The 16,586-nt window shown below is 45.0% G+C and overlaps 1 protein-coding gene across 6 annotated transcripts in view; it reads right to left on the bottom strand.

Annotated features, from left to right (window-relative positions):
• ATG4A (autophagy related 4A cysteine peptidase) overlaps positions 1–16,586 on the bottom strand; it is an 87,405-nt gene that overhangs the window by 1,853 nt on the left and 68,966 nt on the right. For all 6 annotated transcript variants that reach the window (XM_021079700.1, XM_021079699.1, XM_021079702.1 and 3 more), the window contains 6 exons: positions 16,196–16,275; positions 14,795–14,982; positions 14,595–14,673; positions 9,756–9,901; positions 8,426–8,482; positions 6,362–6,470 (listed from right to left, as the gene is read on the bottom strand). In XM_021079700.1, the coding sequence (XP_020935359.1) occupies positions 6,362–6,470; positions 8,426–8,482; positions 9,756–9,901; positions 14,595–14,673; positions 14,795–14,982; positions 16,196–16,275 (659 nt within the window). The remainder of the gene's footprint in view (positions 1–6,361; positions 6,471–8,425; positions 8,483–9,755; positions 9,902–14,594; positions 14,674–14,794; positions 14,983–16,195; positions 16,276–16,586) is intronic.

Raw genomic sequence — 16,586 nt, 5'->3', positions numbered from 1 at the left:
AGCAACATACAGGCTCCAGCGCTGGGACACTTCAGGCCAAAATAACTGGGTGGGGACAGAGCCCCACCCATTAGCAGACAGGCTGACAGAGGGCTTCCTGAACCCACAGCTGTCTCTAGACATGACCCTAGACACAGCTCTCCCCACCTGAGGGACAAGACCCAGCTCTACCCACCAGTGGGGCAGGCACTGGCTTCTCCTGCCAGGAAGCCTGTGTAAGACTCTAGTCCAGCCTCATCCAACAGGGGCAAGAAAACTACAATCCTACAAGGCAGGCCAGACCCTAGCTTGAGACCAGCTGGGCCTTGGCCATGCCCACTAGCAGGCCAACATGACTCTTGAGATGCCTCAGATCCTGTACCCAACTGTCAGGAATCAGCCATAATCTGAAATGACCTCTGGGATCTCTGGGCCCTGCAGCCAGACTCCAGGTCCACCTGCTAGTAGTCTGGAACTAATCTCAGGATCTGGCTTCAAATGCCAGTGCATAGGAAAGAGCTCAGAGCCTTTAGGACCATAACTCCAGCCAACAGTGAGCCAGCACTAGCCCATAGGATTCCCCAACCAGCCATCTCGTGACCAGGCCCCACTAAACAGCAGCATCCACGCAGGGTGGGGCCTGGCAACCAACCAGACTAAGGGCCAACCAAGCCTACCAGACTAACCATATAGCCAGTCTACCACAACAGAAGGACCCATGCAGCCTTCTTAGGGGGAAGCCCTAGAGGATATAGCTTGAGTAACAAGAGGGAAGTGCGTTGCTGGGACATATAGGGCATTTCCTATAGAGGGCCACTTCTCCAAAGTCAAGAAACATTAACTAACTTACCACATACATACAAATACAAATAACCAACTTAGACAAAATGAAGCAACAGAGCAATATGTTTCAGATAAAGAACAAGATAAAATCCCAGAAGAACTATGAAGTGGTAATCTATCCGAGAAAGAGTTTGTAATGGTTGTAAAGAAAATCAAAGAACTTGGGAGGACAACAGATGCAAAGAGCAAAAAGTTAGAAGGCTTTAACAAAGGGCTAGAAAATACTAAAAAACAACAAAACGGTGATGAGGAATACAGTAATAAATCAAAAATACTCTAGAAGGAACCAATGGGTAGTCTGTGCAAATAGAAATCAAAAGAAAGCCAGAATGGCAATACATCAGGCAGAATAGACTTTAAAATAAAGACTGTTACAAGAGACAAAAAAGGACACCACATAATGATTAAGAGATCAATCCAAGAAAAAGATATACCAATTGTAAATACATATGCACTCAACATAGGAGCACTTCAAAATATATATATATATATATAAAATTGACAGTGACACAGCAATAGTGGGGGACTTTAACACCTCACTTATATCAATGGACAGATCACCCGGACAGAAAATCAGTAAGGATACACAGGCCCTTAAATGATACATGAGACCAGATGGACTTAGCTGATATCTACAGAACATCCATTCAAAAGCAGCAAAATACACATTCTTTTCAAGTGCACATGGAATATTTCTCCAGGACAGGTCACATGCTAGGCCACAAAACAAGCTTTGGTAAGGTTAGGAAAACTGAAATCATATTAAGCATCTTTTCTGACCCAACACTATGAGACTAGAAATGAACTATAAGAAAAAAAAAAAAAAAACACAAACACGTGAAACTAAATAATACACTACTAAAAATGACCCCAATGGATTACTGAAGAAACCAGAGAGGAAATTTAAAAAAATACCTAGAGACAAATAAAAATGAAAACACAATGATCCAAGACCTATGGGATGCAGCAAAAGCAGTTCCAGGAAGGGAGTTTATAGCAAGAGCAGCGTACCTCAGGAAACAAGAAAAATTTCAAATAAACAACCTAAGCTCACACCTAAAGCAACTAGAGAAAAAAAGGATAAATAAGACACAAAGTTAGAAGGGAAGAAATCATAAAGATCAGAACAGAAATCAATGAAATAGAAACAAAGAAAACCATGGAAAAGATCAATGAAACTAAAAGCTGGTTCTTTGAAAAGATCAACAAAAGTGATAAACCCTTAGCCAGACTTATCAAGGAAAAAAGGCAGAGGACCCAAATCAATAAAAGCAGAAGTGAAAAAAGAGAAATTACCACCAACACCACAGAAATACAAAGGATCATAAGAGACTACTATGAGCAACTATGTGGCAATAAAATAGACAAACCGGAAGAAATGGACAAATTCTTAGAAAGGTACAATCCTCCTAGTCTGAAGCAGGAAGAAATAGAAAATGGGAACAGATCAATTACCAGTACTGAAATTGGATCAGTAATCTAAAAACTCCCACCAAAGAAAAGACCTGGATCAGATAGCTTTACAGGTGAATTCTACCAAACATAAAGAGTTAACACCTATCCTTCTGAAACTATTTAAAAAATTGCAGAGGAAGAAACTTTTCCAAACTCTTTCTATGAGGCCACCATTACCCTGACATCAAACTAGACAAAGATATCACACACAAGAAAGAAAATTACAGGTCAATGTCACGGATGAACATAGATGCAAAAATCTTAAACAAAATTCACTGGGAACTATGTCTAGTCATTTACGATGGAGAATGATAATGTGAGGAAAAAGAATGTATACATGTATGTGTAATTGGGTCACCATGCTGTGCAGTAGAAAACTGACAAAACACTGTAAACCAGCTATAATGGAAAAAAAAATATTAAAAAAGAAGACAAAAAAAAAAAACCCTCCAATACATGAAAAGGATCTTTATGCTAGTGATGCAAGGATTTTTCAATATGCACAGTAAGTGTGGTACACCACATTAAAAAACTGAAAAATAAAAAACCATCTCAGTAGATTAAAAAAAAACTTTTGATTAAATTCAACACCTTTAAAAAAAAAAACACGGCTGCATCCATGGAATATGGAAGTTCCCAGGCCAGGGACTGAATCTGAGCCACAGCTGTGACAATGCTGGATCCTTCAACCCACTGACCAGGCCATGGATTGAACCCACACCTCCACAGTGACCTGAGCTGCTGCAGTCAGATTCTTAACCCACTGTGCCATAGTGGGAACTCCTCAACACTCACTTATGATTCAAAAAAACTCTCCAGAAAGCGGGCATAGAGGGAACCTACCTCAATGTAATAAAGGCTATATATGACAAACCCACAGCTAACATCATACTCAATGGTGAAAAGCTGAAAGCATTCCCTCCGAGATTAGAAACAAGACAAAGATAGCCACTCGCACCACTTTTATTTAGCATAGTCTTGGAAGTCCTAGCCACTGCAATCACAGAAAAAAAGAAATAAAAGGAATCCAAATTAGAAAAGTAGCAGTAAAACTGTCACTGTTTGCAGATGACATGACACTATACACAGAAAATCACACTATGAGAAAACTACTAGAGCTCATCAATGAATTCAGTAAAGCTGCAGGATACAAAATTAACATACAGGAGTTCCTGTTGTGGCACAGCACAAACGAATCTGACTAGGAACCATGAGGTTGCAGGTTCGACCCCTGACCTCGCTCAGCAGGTCAAGGATCCGGCGTTGCCATGAGCTGTGGTGTAGGTTGCAGATGCGGCTTGGATCTGGCATTGCTGTGGCTGTGGCAAAGGCCAGCAGCTACAGCTCCAATTAGACCCCTAGTCTGGGAACCTCCGTATGCCTCGGGTACGGCCCTAAAAAGATAAAAAGACAAAAAAAAATTAATATACAGAAATCTATTGCAGTTATAGACACTAACAACAAACTATCAGAAAGAGAAAACAAGGAAACAATTCCATTTACTACTGCACCAAAAAGAATATAATACCTAGGAATAAACTACTTAAGGAAACAAAAGACCTGGACTTTAAAATGCTGATGAAAGACACTGAAGATGTCACAAACAGATGGAAAGATATACTGTGTTCCTAGATTGGAAGTATCAGTATTGTTAAAATGACCCATACTACCCAAGGTAATCCATAGATTCAATGCAATCCCTATCAAATTACCAATGACATTTTTTTCACAGAACTGAAGAAAAAAATTTTAATTGGTATGAAAACACAAAAGACACCAAATGGTCAAAAAATCTTGAGAAAAAGAACAGGGCTAGAGGAATCACACTCCCTGGCTTCAGACTATACTCCAATGCTACAGTCATCAAAACAGCATGGTACTCACCAACATTGTAAATCAACTATACTTCAATAAAACTTTTAAAAATGAAAAAAAAAATAGTATGGTACTGACAGAAAAATAGATGCATAGATCAATGGAACAGGATAGAAAGCCCAGAAATGCACCCATGCATTTATAGTCAATTAATCTATGACAAAGAAAGTAAAAATATACAGTGGAGAAAAGACGATCCCTTTAAGATGTGGTGCTGGGGAAACTGGTTGGCTACATGTAAAAGAATGAAATTAGGAGATACTCTAACACCATATACAAAAATAAACACAAAATGGATTAAAGACATAAATATATGACTGGATGCTATAAAATTTCTAGAGGAAAACACAGGCAGAACACTCTAACATAAATTGCAGCAACATTTTTTGGATTCTCCTCTTAAGAGTGGTGAAAACCAAAGTAAAAGTCAACAAATGGGACCTAATTAAATTTAAAAGCTTTTGTACAGCAAAGGAAACCATAAACAAAATGAAAAGACCACCCACAGAATGGGAGAAAATATTTGCAAAATATGTGACCAACAAGGGATTAACTTCCAAAATATACAAACATCTCATACGCTCAATATAAAAAAAAAAACCAATCCAATCAAAAAATGGGCAGAAGATCTAAGCAGACATTCCTCCAAAGAAGCCATTCACATGGCCGATAGGCACATGAAAAGATGCTCATCACTAATTATTAGAGAGGTGCAAATCGAAACTACAACGAGGTATCACCTCACACCAGTTAGAATGGCTATTATCAAAAAGTCTACAAACAATAAATGCTGGAGAGGGTGCAAAGAAAAGGGAACCCTCTTACACTGTTCGTAGGAATGTAAATTGGTACAACTGCCATGGAGAACAGCATGGAGGTTCCTTAAAAAACTAAAAACTGAGTTACCATATGATTCTGCAATCCTACTCCCAGGCTATATCTGGAGAAAACCATAATTCAAAAAGATCCATGCACCTCAATGTTCACTGCAGCACTGTTTACAATAGCCAAGACATGGTTATAACCTAAATGTGCACTGACGGAGGAATGGATAAAGATTGGTACATGTATAAAATGGAATATTATTCACCCATAATAAAAAGTGGAAGAATTCTATTTGGGAATTCCTGTTGAGGCCCAGCAGAAAACGAATCCAACCAGCATCCATGAGGGTGTGGGTTCGATCCCTGGCCTTGCTCAGTGAGTCCGGGATCCGGCATTGCTGCAAGCTGTGGTGTAGGTCACAGATGTGGCTTGGATCCCACATTGCTGTGGCTGTGGTATAGGCCATCACCTGTAGCTCCAATTCGACCCCTAGCCTGGGAACTTCCATATGCCACGGGTACAGCCCTAAAAGGCAAAAAAAAAAAAAAAAAAAAAAAAAAAAAAAGAATACATAATTCCATTTGCAGTAAAATGGATGGACCTAAAGATTATCATACTAAGTGAAGTCAGTCAGACAAAGACAGGCAAATATCATATGATGTCTCCTATATTGCAATCTAGAAATAAATGATACAAATGAACTTATTTATGAATCAGAAAACAGAGTCAGAAATCAAACTTCTGGTGACCAAAGGGAAAAGGTGAGGGGAGGATAAATTAGGAATTTGGGATTAACATATACACACTCCTTCATGTAAAACAGATAATCAACAAGGACCTACTGTATATAGCATGAGGAAATCTATTCAGTATTGTATAATAGCCTATATGGGAAAGGAATCTGAAAAAGAAAGGATGTATGTGCATGTATAACCGAATCACTTTGCCATATGCCTGAAACTAACACAACATCGTAAATCAGGTATATTTCAATAAAGAAAAGGAATCAAACTCACTAGACCTGTTTCGTAGTCCTATTCACAGTGATGAAGATGAGGCTCTGTAAGACCTCTGAGGTACCTTTTGAATTACCCCTGGCTTCTGATTTGTTTTCTGAACCACACCATGAAAAAGCTATAATCATTTTGATGATATTGCATGGCATTTTCGCATGGAGCTCATTTTCTTCTATTATCCTTCTTTGAAATTGGCAAATACCAGTTCATCGGAAGATTAAAATAATCAGAAGCACCATTCCTTGATTAGTCCAGCTGAGGAGAAATTTTTCATTCCACAGAAAGCATGATCCACAATCGCATCCATCTCATCAATCAACTGCTATCCATGGGTCTACCGGCCAGAATGTTCCTGAACAACAGCTTACCTGCCCCAGTGGTTGTCACTTCTGGCTTGGCTGGAGGAACAAAGGGAGGCCAGTGCGGTGGATGTTTCTGAACTAATTCAAACATCCTTAAATTTTCCTTTAGAATTTCCTGAGGAGACACAGAAACTGTTAGCAACACTGCAGAGTCACTACATTTCTGTCCAACTGGCAAACCCCAAGGCACTCTGAACCCTGAGAGAGTGGCCTGGTTGTTGAAAGGTGAAAGCAGAGGCCTAGCACAAAGACTCATACTCTATACTTGGCCCATCTGAAGACCCAGCCCTTTTCAACGCTATGTGCTGTTGTCCAGGAAGGAAGGACACTGGAGGGGGTATCTGGTGGAAAGCCCTGCTCCATCATGGGCTTCAGGTCACCTGTCAGGTGCAGAGGACCAACTCAGTTTAGGAGTGACATGTTTCTGAAGTGTTGCTGCCCAAGAAATGTTGGTTAATCAGATTAAATCTGCCCCAAATGAATACTGGTTTGTATTGGCATGATTTCAGTTTTAGTCCAAGACTTATGGTATACGTCCTAATTTAAATGGCATAGCCTTTTTATTTTTTTGGTCTTTTTAAGGGCTGCATCCGTGGCGTATGGAGGTTCCCAGGCTAGGAGTCGAATCACAGCTGTAGCTGCCAGCCACAGCCACAGCCACAGCCACCTGGGATCCGAACCACGTCTGCAGCCCACATCACAGCTCACAGCAAGGCCAGATCCTTAACCCACTGAGCAAGGCCAGGGATCGAACCTGCGTCCTCATGGATACTAGTCGGGTTTGTTAACCACTGAGCCATGAAGGGGACTCCTAAATGGCATAGTCTTATCAGAGAATTTTCATTCTAACTTTAAATGTGACATAAATATAGTTTTGCTGCATTCTGAAATTCAAGTATTGCCTCTAGAAAATAATTCTCCATTATGTCTCAACTCATTATTAACTGGGTTTCAGATTCAGCCAGGGACTTTAGTGCTAATTATTTGTTCGCTTGTGAAGAAAAATCTTCCTTATGCTTAACAAGAGGCTCTGAGCTTCCATCTCTCTAATCCCTTTGTTTTGCAGATAGGAGAACATCATGTTTCCTGCTGCTCCATTCAGGGCTCTTTAAACTATTCCCTATGATGGCCCTTCGTTCTTTCAATAAGTGTTTATCAACATCTTCACATATTTGGCACATGTTAGAAGTGAAGGATGAGGGCAGGAGATACAAAGATTGCGAACCAGCCAAACAGTAAATACCCTTTGATTTTAAAAATGCCAGAAAGAATAACCTGCTTTTGTATTTGCACAGATTTCTGCAGACCGTGTTTACTGCAAGTGGCACTGTGCCTATATTTTATATAAATAAGACAGTGAATAAAAAGGCAAGTCCCTTAAACCAAAATGGAATACATTAAACTGTAATGGACCACTAAATAAAGAGAAGAGCAGTTTGGTTTCTTCAACCATCTCAGTGTCATAAACAGGGTAAGGAAGAATTTGGGCTGAGCTATACGAAATTGGCATGTGTAGGTTACAATGGTAGAACGTTAGTTGATTATTTCATTGACCTGTAGGCTTAGTGAGATGAAACATTCAGTAGCTAAAAATATCACTTCCCTGACATTCTAAGCACATTCCAAACAATAGGGGTGTTTTGTTTGTTTGTTTTCCCCAAAGTTATGTATAATTCCCCACATCTTAGTTTCTTTCTCTTCCAGTATTGTCATATCAGGCTAGGTTTACGTTACTATAAAAAACCACCTTGGAAAGGAATTATATTGAAGAACTTTTTTTGGTCTTTTTTTTTTTTTTTAATTGCTGTACCCGAGGCATATGGAGGTTCCCAGGCGAAGGGTCGAATCGAAGCTGTAGCTGCCAGCCTACGCCACAGCTACAGCAATGCAGGATCCAAGCCATGTCTGTGACTTACACCACAGCTCACAGCAATGCCAGATCCTTAACCCACTGAGTGAGGCCAGGGATCGAACCCACATCCTCATGGATACTAGTGGGGATGGTTAGCCACTGAGCCGTGATGGGAACACCAACATTTGTTTAAAACTAAGAAAAACATGTCTCCTTACCTTCTGAACAAGGCTACACCAGCTATCAAAGTCTTTTTCTTCTTGGCAGAAAAATCCCTTGGAGGAAAGCAAAAGAACAAAGCTTAGAACTAGGCACCAAGGCGGGCCCTTGGTATCGCAATAACATGGAGCCGTTGGCCCAGAGTTGTAACGTTGGATGTGGGCCACTCCCTTTGGATGTGCTGTCCCAGCAATAAAGGAGGAAGATTTTCTGAACTTCTCTCTCTCCCAGTTCAGTGCCTCACATGGACACACACATTTGCTCACTCATATTCACATTTTCTCACATGCACGGGCTCACTCTCCCTCTCCTCTCCCTGCCTCTCTTTTATTCTGTTCCTTTCCCTTTCACCCTGTGTCTTTGCCTCCCTGTCCCTCTCCAGTATGAAACATACTGTGAGAGAAAGTAACTTGAAGGCCAGTCTCCAAAGCACAGGATTAATTCCATTACATTTAGTAATCTGTTAAAAAACATCCATCAGGACCGGCAAACAAAAGCCAAATAGTACTTTTAGCTGGAGGCATTGCTTCAATTCCTTAAGGTCAAAGCCACATATTATCTAGAAGAATAAAGAGAACCATCAGCCTCCTTCTCCACCGTCAGAACCATCCTACAAGGGTGAAAGAATGGCCCACGACAAGAGGAAAACTCTGTCGGCTCTCTCTCACTGGTGCTTTATCTGGTTAAACTGGCAGAAAAGATGCAGACAGGCACCAGAACCACTGGTTCCTTCCCCAGCTGCCCCCTCCGTGTGTGCACAGCCGTCCTGTTTCTAGCGGGGAGACCCTGCCACCTTCTGGACTGTGTGCCCAGAGGAATGGACACTGTCCACCCAGGAGGTCTCGTGCCCTTTCTCCCTCTCTGCTGATGCCTCATCTTATTCCCTGGGCCTGCGAGGGCAATAATTAGAGAGCACGAAGGAAAGGGGTAAAGTTGCTAACACTAATAACACCTAACATTTCTAGAATACTTAACAACGTGCCGCACTGCGCTAAGTGCGTGGCATGTCGTGTACCTCGCACATCCCTAACAAGGAAGGAACTATTGTGTGGCCCATCGGAGGGGTGAGAAGGCTGAGGCTCAGAAAGGTGAAGGGACTCGCCCTAAGTCCGGAGCTGGTAAGTGGCTTCGATCCCAACTTGAGGAATCCTGCTTTCTCAAGGAAGGGCCCATTCCTTCCCCACTATGTGACATGACACTACCTCTTGTGGGGGTGGGGAGTGAACATTCTTTTGCCGCTCTCCGTAGCAACCCGGGTAACTTCCAGGGAACCAAAGTGTGATAGGGCAGCGCTGTATCTCTTGGCCCACCCAACTTTCAGATACCCACCAATGCCACTGAAGGATCCAAGTTCAGGATGTTCATTCGCTGGGGGGGCTGCAGACAGTGGAAAGTCTGGTCGTCAACCATTCCATTCTCTTCAGTGTCCACAAAGGTCTGGGTTGTGTGAGGGTCCAGGAAAATGAGCTCATCACCTGTTTTGAATGAGACAGGCTTAACCTTTGAAGAACCAGCAGCCTGGACCCACCGCTGGCCCTGGGAGGAGGTGTTCTGGTTGTCTTCAACCCCTCCCTTGGTGACAATGAGAATGAGATGACAGAGAGCCTGAAGGAGGGTGAAACATGCTTGAAGGAAGCCGCCTGCACCCAAAGCCAATCATCCGATGTGAAGACCTGCCCTAACATTTACATTGCCTCCAAAGTCCAAGTCCATAAATGGAAAGGGACAGGTTTGGGAAAAGGGGGGAAATGAGCAACCACAGATGACAGGGCGGGCTCTGTGAGCAGCAGCAGCCAAGAGGCGGTAGGTAGAATCACCAGGCCATGAGTCTAGGTGCCATCAGGGAGCTTCCTGAATCTTTCGACATTGGGAAGCATCTTGCTCTCCACCATTTGGTTCCTAGAGCTATGGTCCAAGAGTACATGTGGGAAAGAAAATGGCCTTGGCCTCCGAAAGAAATGGGAATGCTGGCTCTGCAATGGATTAGACACCGGGGAACTGACTTCTGGGCTTGATTTGCTAATCAGTTGGTCATTGTTAGCACGTCGGTAATTCCTGACTTGGTCACAGGAAAAGCAGCACTGATACACCTTCCTGGGAAAACTCACTTGGAGATGATCTGCCACTACAAATGGGAGGAAAACCGTGCTTCATTACATTGAAAAAGCCTAGCCCAATAATGATCTGAGAGGAGTTTGGCATAATACAATCTACTTCTTCTGATATTCAAAGGGTTGAGAGTCCCTCTACTGCTCATCGGCAGGATGCTGAGTAGGCCAGAGCACCAAAGGGGGTACCCCAACCTCACCGTCCAGTCCTGAGAACCATCTGGGTCTCTGTGTTCGAGACGGGGTTAGGCAAGCCAAGAGATCTGCTGGAGGCAGGAGGATGGGGTCAGGAGGGACGCCCCAAAGACCTTCCCTAGAATGGCATCCAGGATTATGCTGGGGACATCTAAGTGCTTCTGCTGGCAAAGAGTGTTTGTGATGTCTGATGCGAAGTTTAACTTGTCGCCTCTATCACAGACCCAGGACAAACCACTTCACTCTGTCTTAACTCTTGTTTTTTAAATGGGGGTCATTGGGCCTGTTCCAGTTACCTCACAGCGTATTATCAGAATGAGAAGATCTCACTTCTGTGAAATGCTCAACCCACAATATAAACACAAGGTGGTCATGGAAGCATCTTGCTGAGACTCAGAAGGATTTCCTGACAAACATTTGTTTAGGAGTATATAGAAATCGATGCCCCCATATGACTTGCTTTAGGAACGTCAAGATACATATTCCCCCAGATCACAGGTGGGTGAGGCCAGTTATATATATGTGTGTGTGTATGTATGTATATGTGTGTGTGTGTGTGTGTGTGTGTGTGTGTGTGTGTATATATATATATATATATATATATATATATATATATATATATATGCCTCAAGGTGCAATGAAGAACAACCAGGATGTTTAGAAGAAAGCTTATAGAAAGGGAAGAGGACAGAGTTCCCGTCATGGCTCAGTGGTTAACAAACCCGACTAGGAACCATGAGGTTGCGGGTTCGATCCCTGGCCTCGCTTAGTGGGTTAAGGATCTGGTGTTGCCATGACCTATGGTGTAGGTCAAAGATGCGGTTCGGATCCCACATTGCTGTGGCTCTGACATAGGCCAGCAGCTGTAGCTCCAATTAGACCCCTAGCCTGGGAACCTCCGTATGCTGCCAGTGCAGCCCTAAAAAGACAAAAGACAAAATAAAAAGGCGGGGGAGGGGGGAGACGAGAAGGAAGTTGTGCTCAAGAAAATACAAATCCAAAGTGCAGTTAGAACTGAGCATCCTGCAAGTGTTTTTGTTGTTGTTCTTGTCTTCTGTTTTGTTTTTTGCTTTTTAGGGCCGCATCTGCAGTGTATGGAAATTCCTAGGCTAGGGGTCGAATCAGAGCTGTGGCCACTGGACTACACCACAGCCACAGCAATACGGGATCTGAGCCATGTCTGTGACCTACACCACAGCTCATGGCAACGCCAGATCCTTAACCCAGGGATCAAACCCACAACCTCACAGATACAAGTCAGATTCGTTTCTGCTGCACCACAGTGGGAACTCCTGCCAGTATTTTGAGTTAAGGTTCTGGAAATAATAATAGCATCTTCTCTGACTCTGACCCTTTCGTGTGTGTGTGTGTGTGTGTGTGTGTGTGTGTAGTGGAGCTTTGTGGGCTGCCCTATTTCTGAGAGTGCTTAAAAGAGATACACTCAATTGAAAAAGTCCTAGAAATGATAGGGAGTCTAAATCAAGGTCTCCAGTGAGGCCCAAGCAGCAGGGCCAGGCAGGTCCACCATCTGCAGACACTGGGCTCATGCAATGGGTTTCCAGGTGGTGACCTCCAAAGCGCAGCAGACAAACATCTCGTCTAAGCAGAAGAAATGTCTCGGCTCATCCCTCCCCCTGGCCGTACTCTTTTGCAGCAGAAGCTCCTCCCGGCTTCGCACCGGGCAAGAGGGCACTGGAGAAGTAACACAGTGGGGTGTGGGTAGGGACGGCCAAATTGCCATCGAATTTTGGCTTTGCTACTTTGGAGCTTGGTGACCTTGAGGAAACAGCTCCTCTAAGTCGTTCACTAGGAAATAATGATCTCGACCTCACAGGGTGTTGTGCGAACTCTATCTAAACTATTGATATTAATCTACATCTCACTATACATGTATGTGTGTTAATATATAATAAAACATATGTTTATATATTATAATGATAAATAATATAAATATATCTATCTATCCATGGAGAGAGACAGAAGGGAGAGACAGAGAGAATGTAGAGTCCCTCGTTCAGAAAATGGCAGTCCTCATCTGTCCCCTCCCTGTGCCAATCTGGATCCCTCCAACCTAATATGGTAAGGGAATGAGTCAGAGAAGGGGAGTTGAGGGGACTTTGGAGCCTCAAGTGAAGGTTAAACAAAGGATTTATGAAAGTTAATGAGCAAACGGGCACTATGGAAACTTGTCTCGGGAACTGAGGGTTGCTCATACCTCTTTCCTAACTAGTCCAACTTCACGCAAGTCTTCCAGCCTCAGTGACCTCCAGAAACAGGAGGGCTATGCCAGTTGGGCAAATTCTTTCTGGGTAGCTTGGGATAAGGGAGGCCAAGGTGGCCAGGAGTTCACTGAGATCCCTCCCAAATTCTTTTCCAATCTGTTTCCACTTTGTCCTCAAGCGCAGGCAATAGAAAATGTATTTTTGCAACATTTCTTTGACAGGCATCCAAAATCTTAGAAAACAAAGGACATCTGAATTTATAAAATTCCAAATACTGGGGTTTGTACTTGGAAAAAGAAAAGCCTCCAAGTTCCAAATGTCCCATCAAGCTGTAGTTCTGGCATTGACCAGTAGATGGCAGCATTCAAGAGGGCCCAGGCAACTGTGGAGCCTGGATGCCCCAGCCCCAATAAGAGGGACATCGTCAGGACAGGGCCCTCAAAGAGAGAAAGAGCCAGCACAGGAAAGAGGGCTTGGGATCAGGCTGGCTCTTTGCTAAGTGCTCTACTGTGAGATGACAGCATGGTGAGCCAGGGGTTCGCCCTATTTTCCCTAAAAAGCAATCCGAGACTGAAAAAGTGGACACTCTTTTTCTGCTGTCACACAGCTAGCAAGTGGGAGACTGGCCACATACAGGACCAGGTCTGTCTGTTTCCACCAGTCCTACCTCTCTGAAGCTCCAACAAGGACAGAGGGGCAAAGACGGCCAAGCCCACCTCGCCCTGTCCTCTGCACCTCCGTCAGGCCATTCTCCACGCCTGCTCTGGCTCTCCCTCACACTCTAAGCTGCCAGAGGTGACCCGTATCCCGCTTCCCCAGCCGCCTGACTCCCTTATCTGTGCTCTTTGGCACTAACCAGGTGTCTAGGCCCTTGGTACTCAAAGTGTGGCACCAACAGCACCAGCACTGCCTAGTTAAAAATGCGGGCTCTTAAGCTCCACCCCAGATCTGCTGACCCTGCACTGTAACAGGCTCTCAAGGTGATTCGTGAGCATGTTAAAGTTTGAGGTGCACTAGGTAGCTCCCCTTGTGTGCCAAGGGCCTCAAATATCTCTGGTCACAGCTAGTGAGTAAGGCGGTTGTGCTTCTAGAGGTTGCCTACCGAAGCAGGGAATGCTGAGCTGATCTACATCAGGAGATCGAAGGTTTTAAGGCTTGGCCTCCACTGTCAGAAAAGGCATATCTCTGTCTTTGCCCCCTTTAATTCCCATCCAATTAGGGCTCTGAGCAGTGAGCTAGCAGGCCAAGCTGTGTGGGTCTGTGAAGCCAGAGGATGGCTCCCAGCCTGGATGCCTGAGCCCCAATAAGAGGGAGATGGTTAGGCCAGAGGACTGAAGCCCCACTGCCCTGGGCCCCACAGGAAAGACAGAGGTAGTGAAGCAATGCTGTGACCTTGGGGCCATCCAGTGGGAAAGCAGCCACAGGAGCATCTTGTCGAGAGGCAAAGAAGTGGAATCCCTGGAGGGGGATCTGTGGTCTGTCAGGCACTTATAAGGCCAGAAACAAGGTGAGCTGCCCAGAGGCCACAGCATCTCCAAGCTAGACGAGCGCCCCCTGATTGGACTCGCCTGGTCTCCCCGGCAGACCTTCTGCCCACCCACCCCTGGCCCATGATGACTTACTTGTAATTCCTCTTTTCTTACCTAAGAATCCTATGAAATAATAGGCGTTATTTGGTTTTCCTCCTAATGCCCCTAAAGACTGTGGCATCTTAAAACACTCCTGGAGGGAAAGAGAATGCAAGATTCTCAACTCACTTGCGAACTGCTGCTCACGGACCTCCGTGCTCACATGGCGGTGGGATGGGCAGGCGGCAAGGGGCTCGGGGAAAGATGTGACTTACTTTGAAGGCGTCGACATAGACAGGATTGATTTGGTTTATGCCCAGGCGCAGGGGCACAATGAGTAGCAGGGGTTTCCAGGCTGGGCGGCAGGCAGAGGGGCCCTTACTCTGGGTCGAAGCATTCAGTGAGTCACGGCGGCTCTCCACTGCTGCGTCAGCACTCAAGGCAGAGGCGCAGCACATTTTTTCTAGAATCAGAAGACAAGAGAGCTCCATCAGTGAGGGGTATCCAGGCCTAGGAGATGTGCCAAGGGCAAGACTATGGGAGACCTCACATGACAGCCCCTGCCTGGAAGGCCCTCCCCTCTGCCGCCAGGGCCCTGCTGTCCCGCCACCCGCAGGAAGCCCAGGCCACTCCTCCTCCAGCCCTTACTTCTCTTCCTTCTGGCAACTGGACACTCACTCACCTCGTGTCAGATATTCTGGGCTCATTGAGAGACTCTCATTTCTCTTTTTGTCTTTTTTTTTTTTTTTTTTTTTTTTTTTTTTGTCTTTTGAGGGCCACACCCACGGCATATGGAGATTCCCAGGCCAGGGGTTGAATCAGAGCTGTAGCCACCAGCCTACACCACAGCCACGCCAGATCTGAGCCGCGTCTGCGACCTACACCACAGCTCACAGCAACGCCAGATTCTTAACCCACTGAACGAGGTTAGGGATCAGACCCACAACCTCATGGTTCCTAGTTGGATTCATTTCTGCTGCACCACAATGGGAACTCCCTCTCATTTCTCAATGAGATTATAAGAGCCTTGGAAACAAAGCCTGTACCTGTGGGGCCGGGGGGCGGGGGCGCCAGAGAAGACCTGCTGGTGGTTTAACTGGTAACCTGCACTGGGGGGGGGGGGGGCTCCTGCAGGGAAATGGTCTGCTGCCTCCCTGAGGGGCAGCAAAGATCCTCTGTTTCCTCCCTTTCAGAAAGCTGAAAGGAGGCGTTCCCGTCGTAGTGCGGTGGTTAACAAATCCGACTAGGAACCATGAGGTTGCGGGTTTGATCCCTGACATTGCTCAATGGGTTAAGGATCTGGCATTGCTGTCAGCTGTGGTGTAGGTCACAAATGCGGCTCAGATCCCATGTTGCTGTGGTCGTGGTGTAGGCCGGTGGCTACAGCTCCGATTCGACCCTTAGCCTGGGAACCTCCATCTGCCGTGGGTGCAGCCCTAGAAAAGGCAAAAAGACAAAAAAAGAAAGCTGAAAGGGAACAGGATAAAAAGGGCACGGGGAATGCTTCGCCAGAGCCCTGTGCTCCCCTCAACTCCCCTGTCCTGCTAGAGGGACAAGCCAGAGAGCCATTGTGTCTGTCTGTCCATCTCCGCAACCACACACACACACACATTCTGAATGCTGAGGAAGAACCTCATTGCCCACCACCCAAGAAGGTAAACAAGCCAGGGACTCACTGATATCTTCAATGACCACGGTGTTATCCATCGAAACATAAACAGCCAAGGAATTCCACTCGTCAAATAAAGCAAGTTTTCTGCAAAGCAACACACAGGGAAGTCACAAGTGGGGAAGATGAGACACCTTAGCAGGAAGCAGTACAACCTGTGTATGCCCCGTGGTCCTCAAGTTACAGGACGCTGAGCCACAGACAAGCTGGACTTCAGGTCAGGTCCGGCTCCCTTGGCCAAGCTCTGGAACATTCCATATGCCATGTACAGGGACCTTGAGAATGCCACAGTCACTGCTTCTGAACCTCAAGAAGGCCCTGCTTTACAAGATGGAAAAGTCTGGCAAAATGACGTCACTCCTATTTGGTGAAAGAGGAGTTACCAGAGCATCTGCTCC

Source organism: Sus scrofa, chromosome X (assembly GCF_000003025.6).
Source record: "Sus scrofa isolate TJ Tabasco breed Duroc chromosome X, Sscrofa11.1, whole genome shotgun sequence".
NCBI lineage: Eukaryota > Metazoa > Chordata > Mammalia > Artiodactyla > Suidae > Sus > Sus scrofa.
The sequence above is the reverse complement of the archived record's forward strand: the minus strand, read 5'-3'. Positions and strand labels throughout refer to the sequence as shown.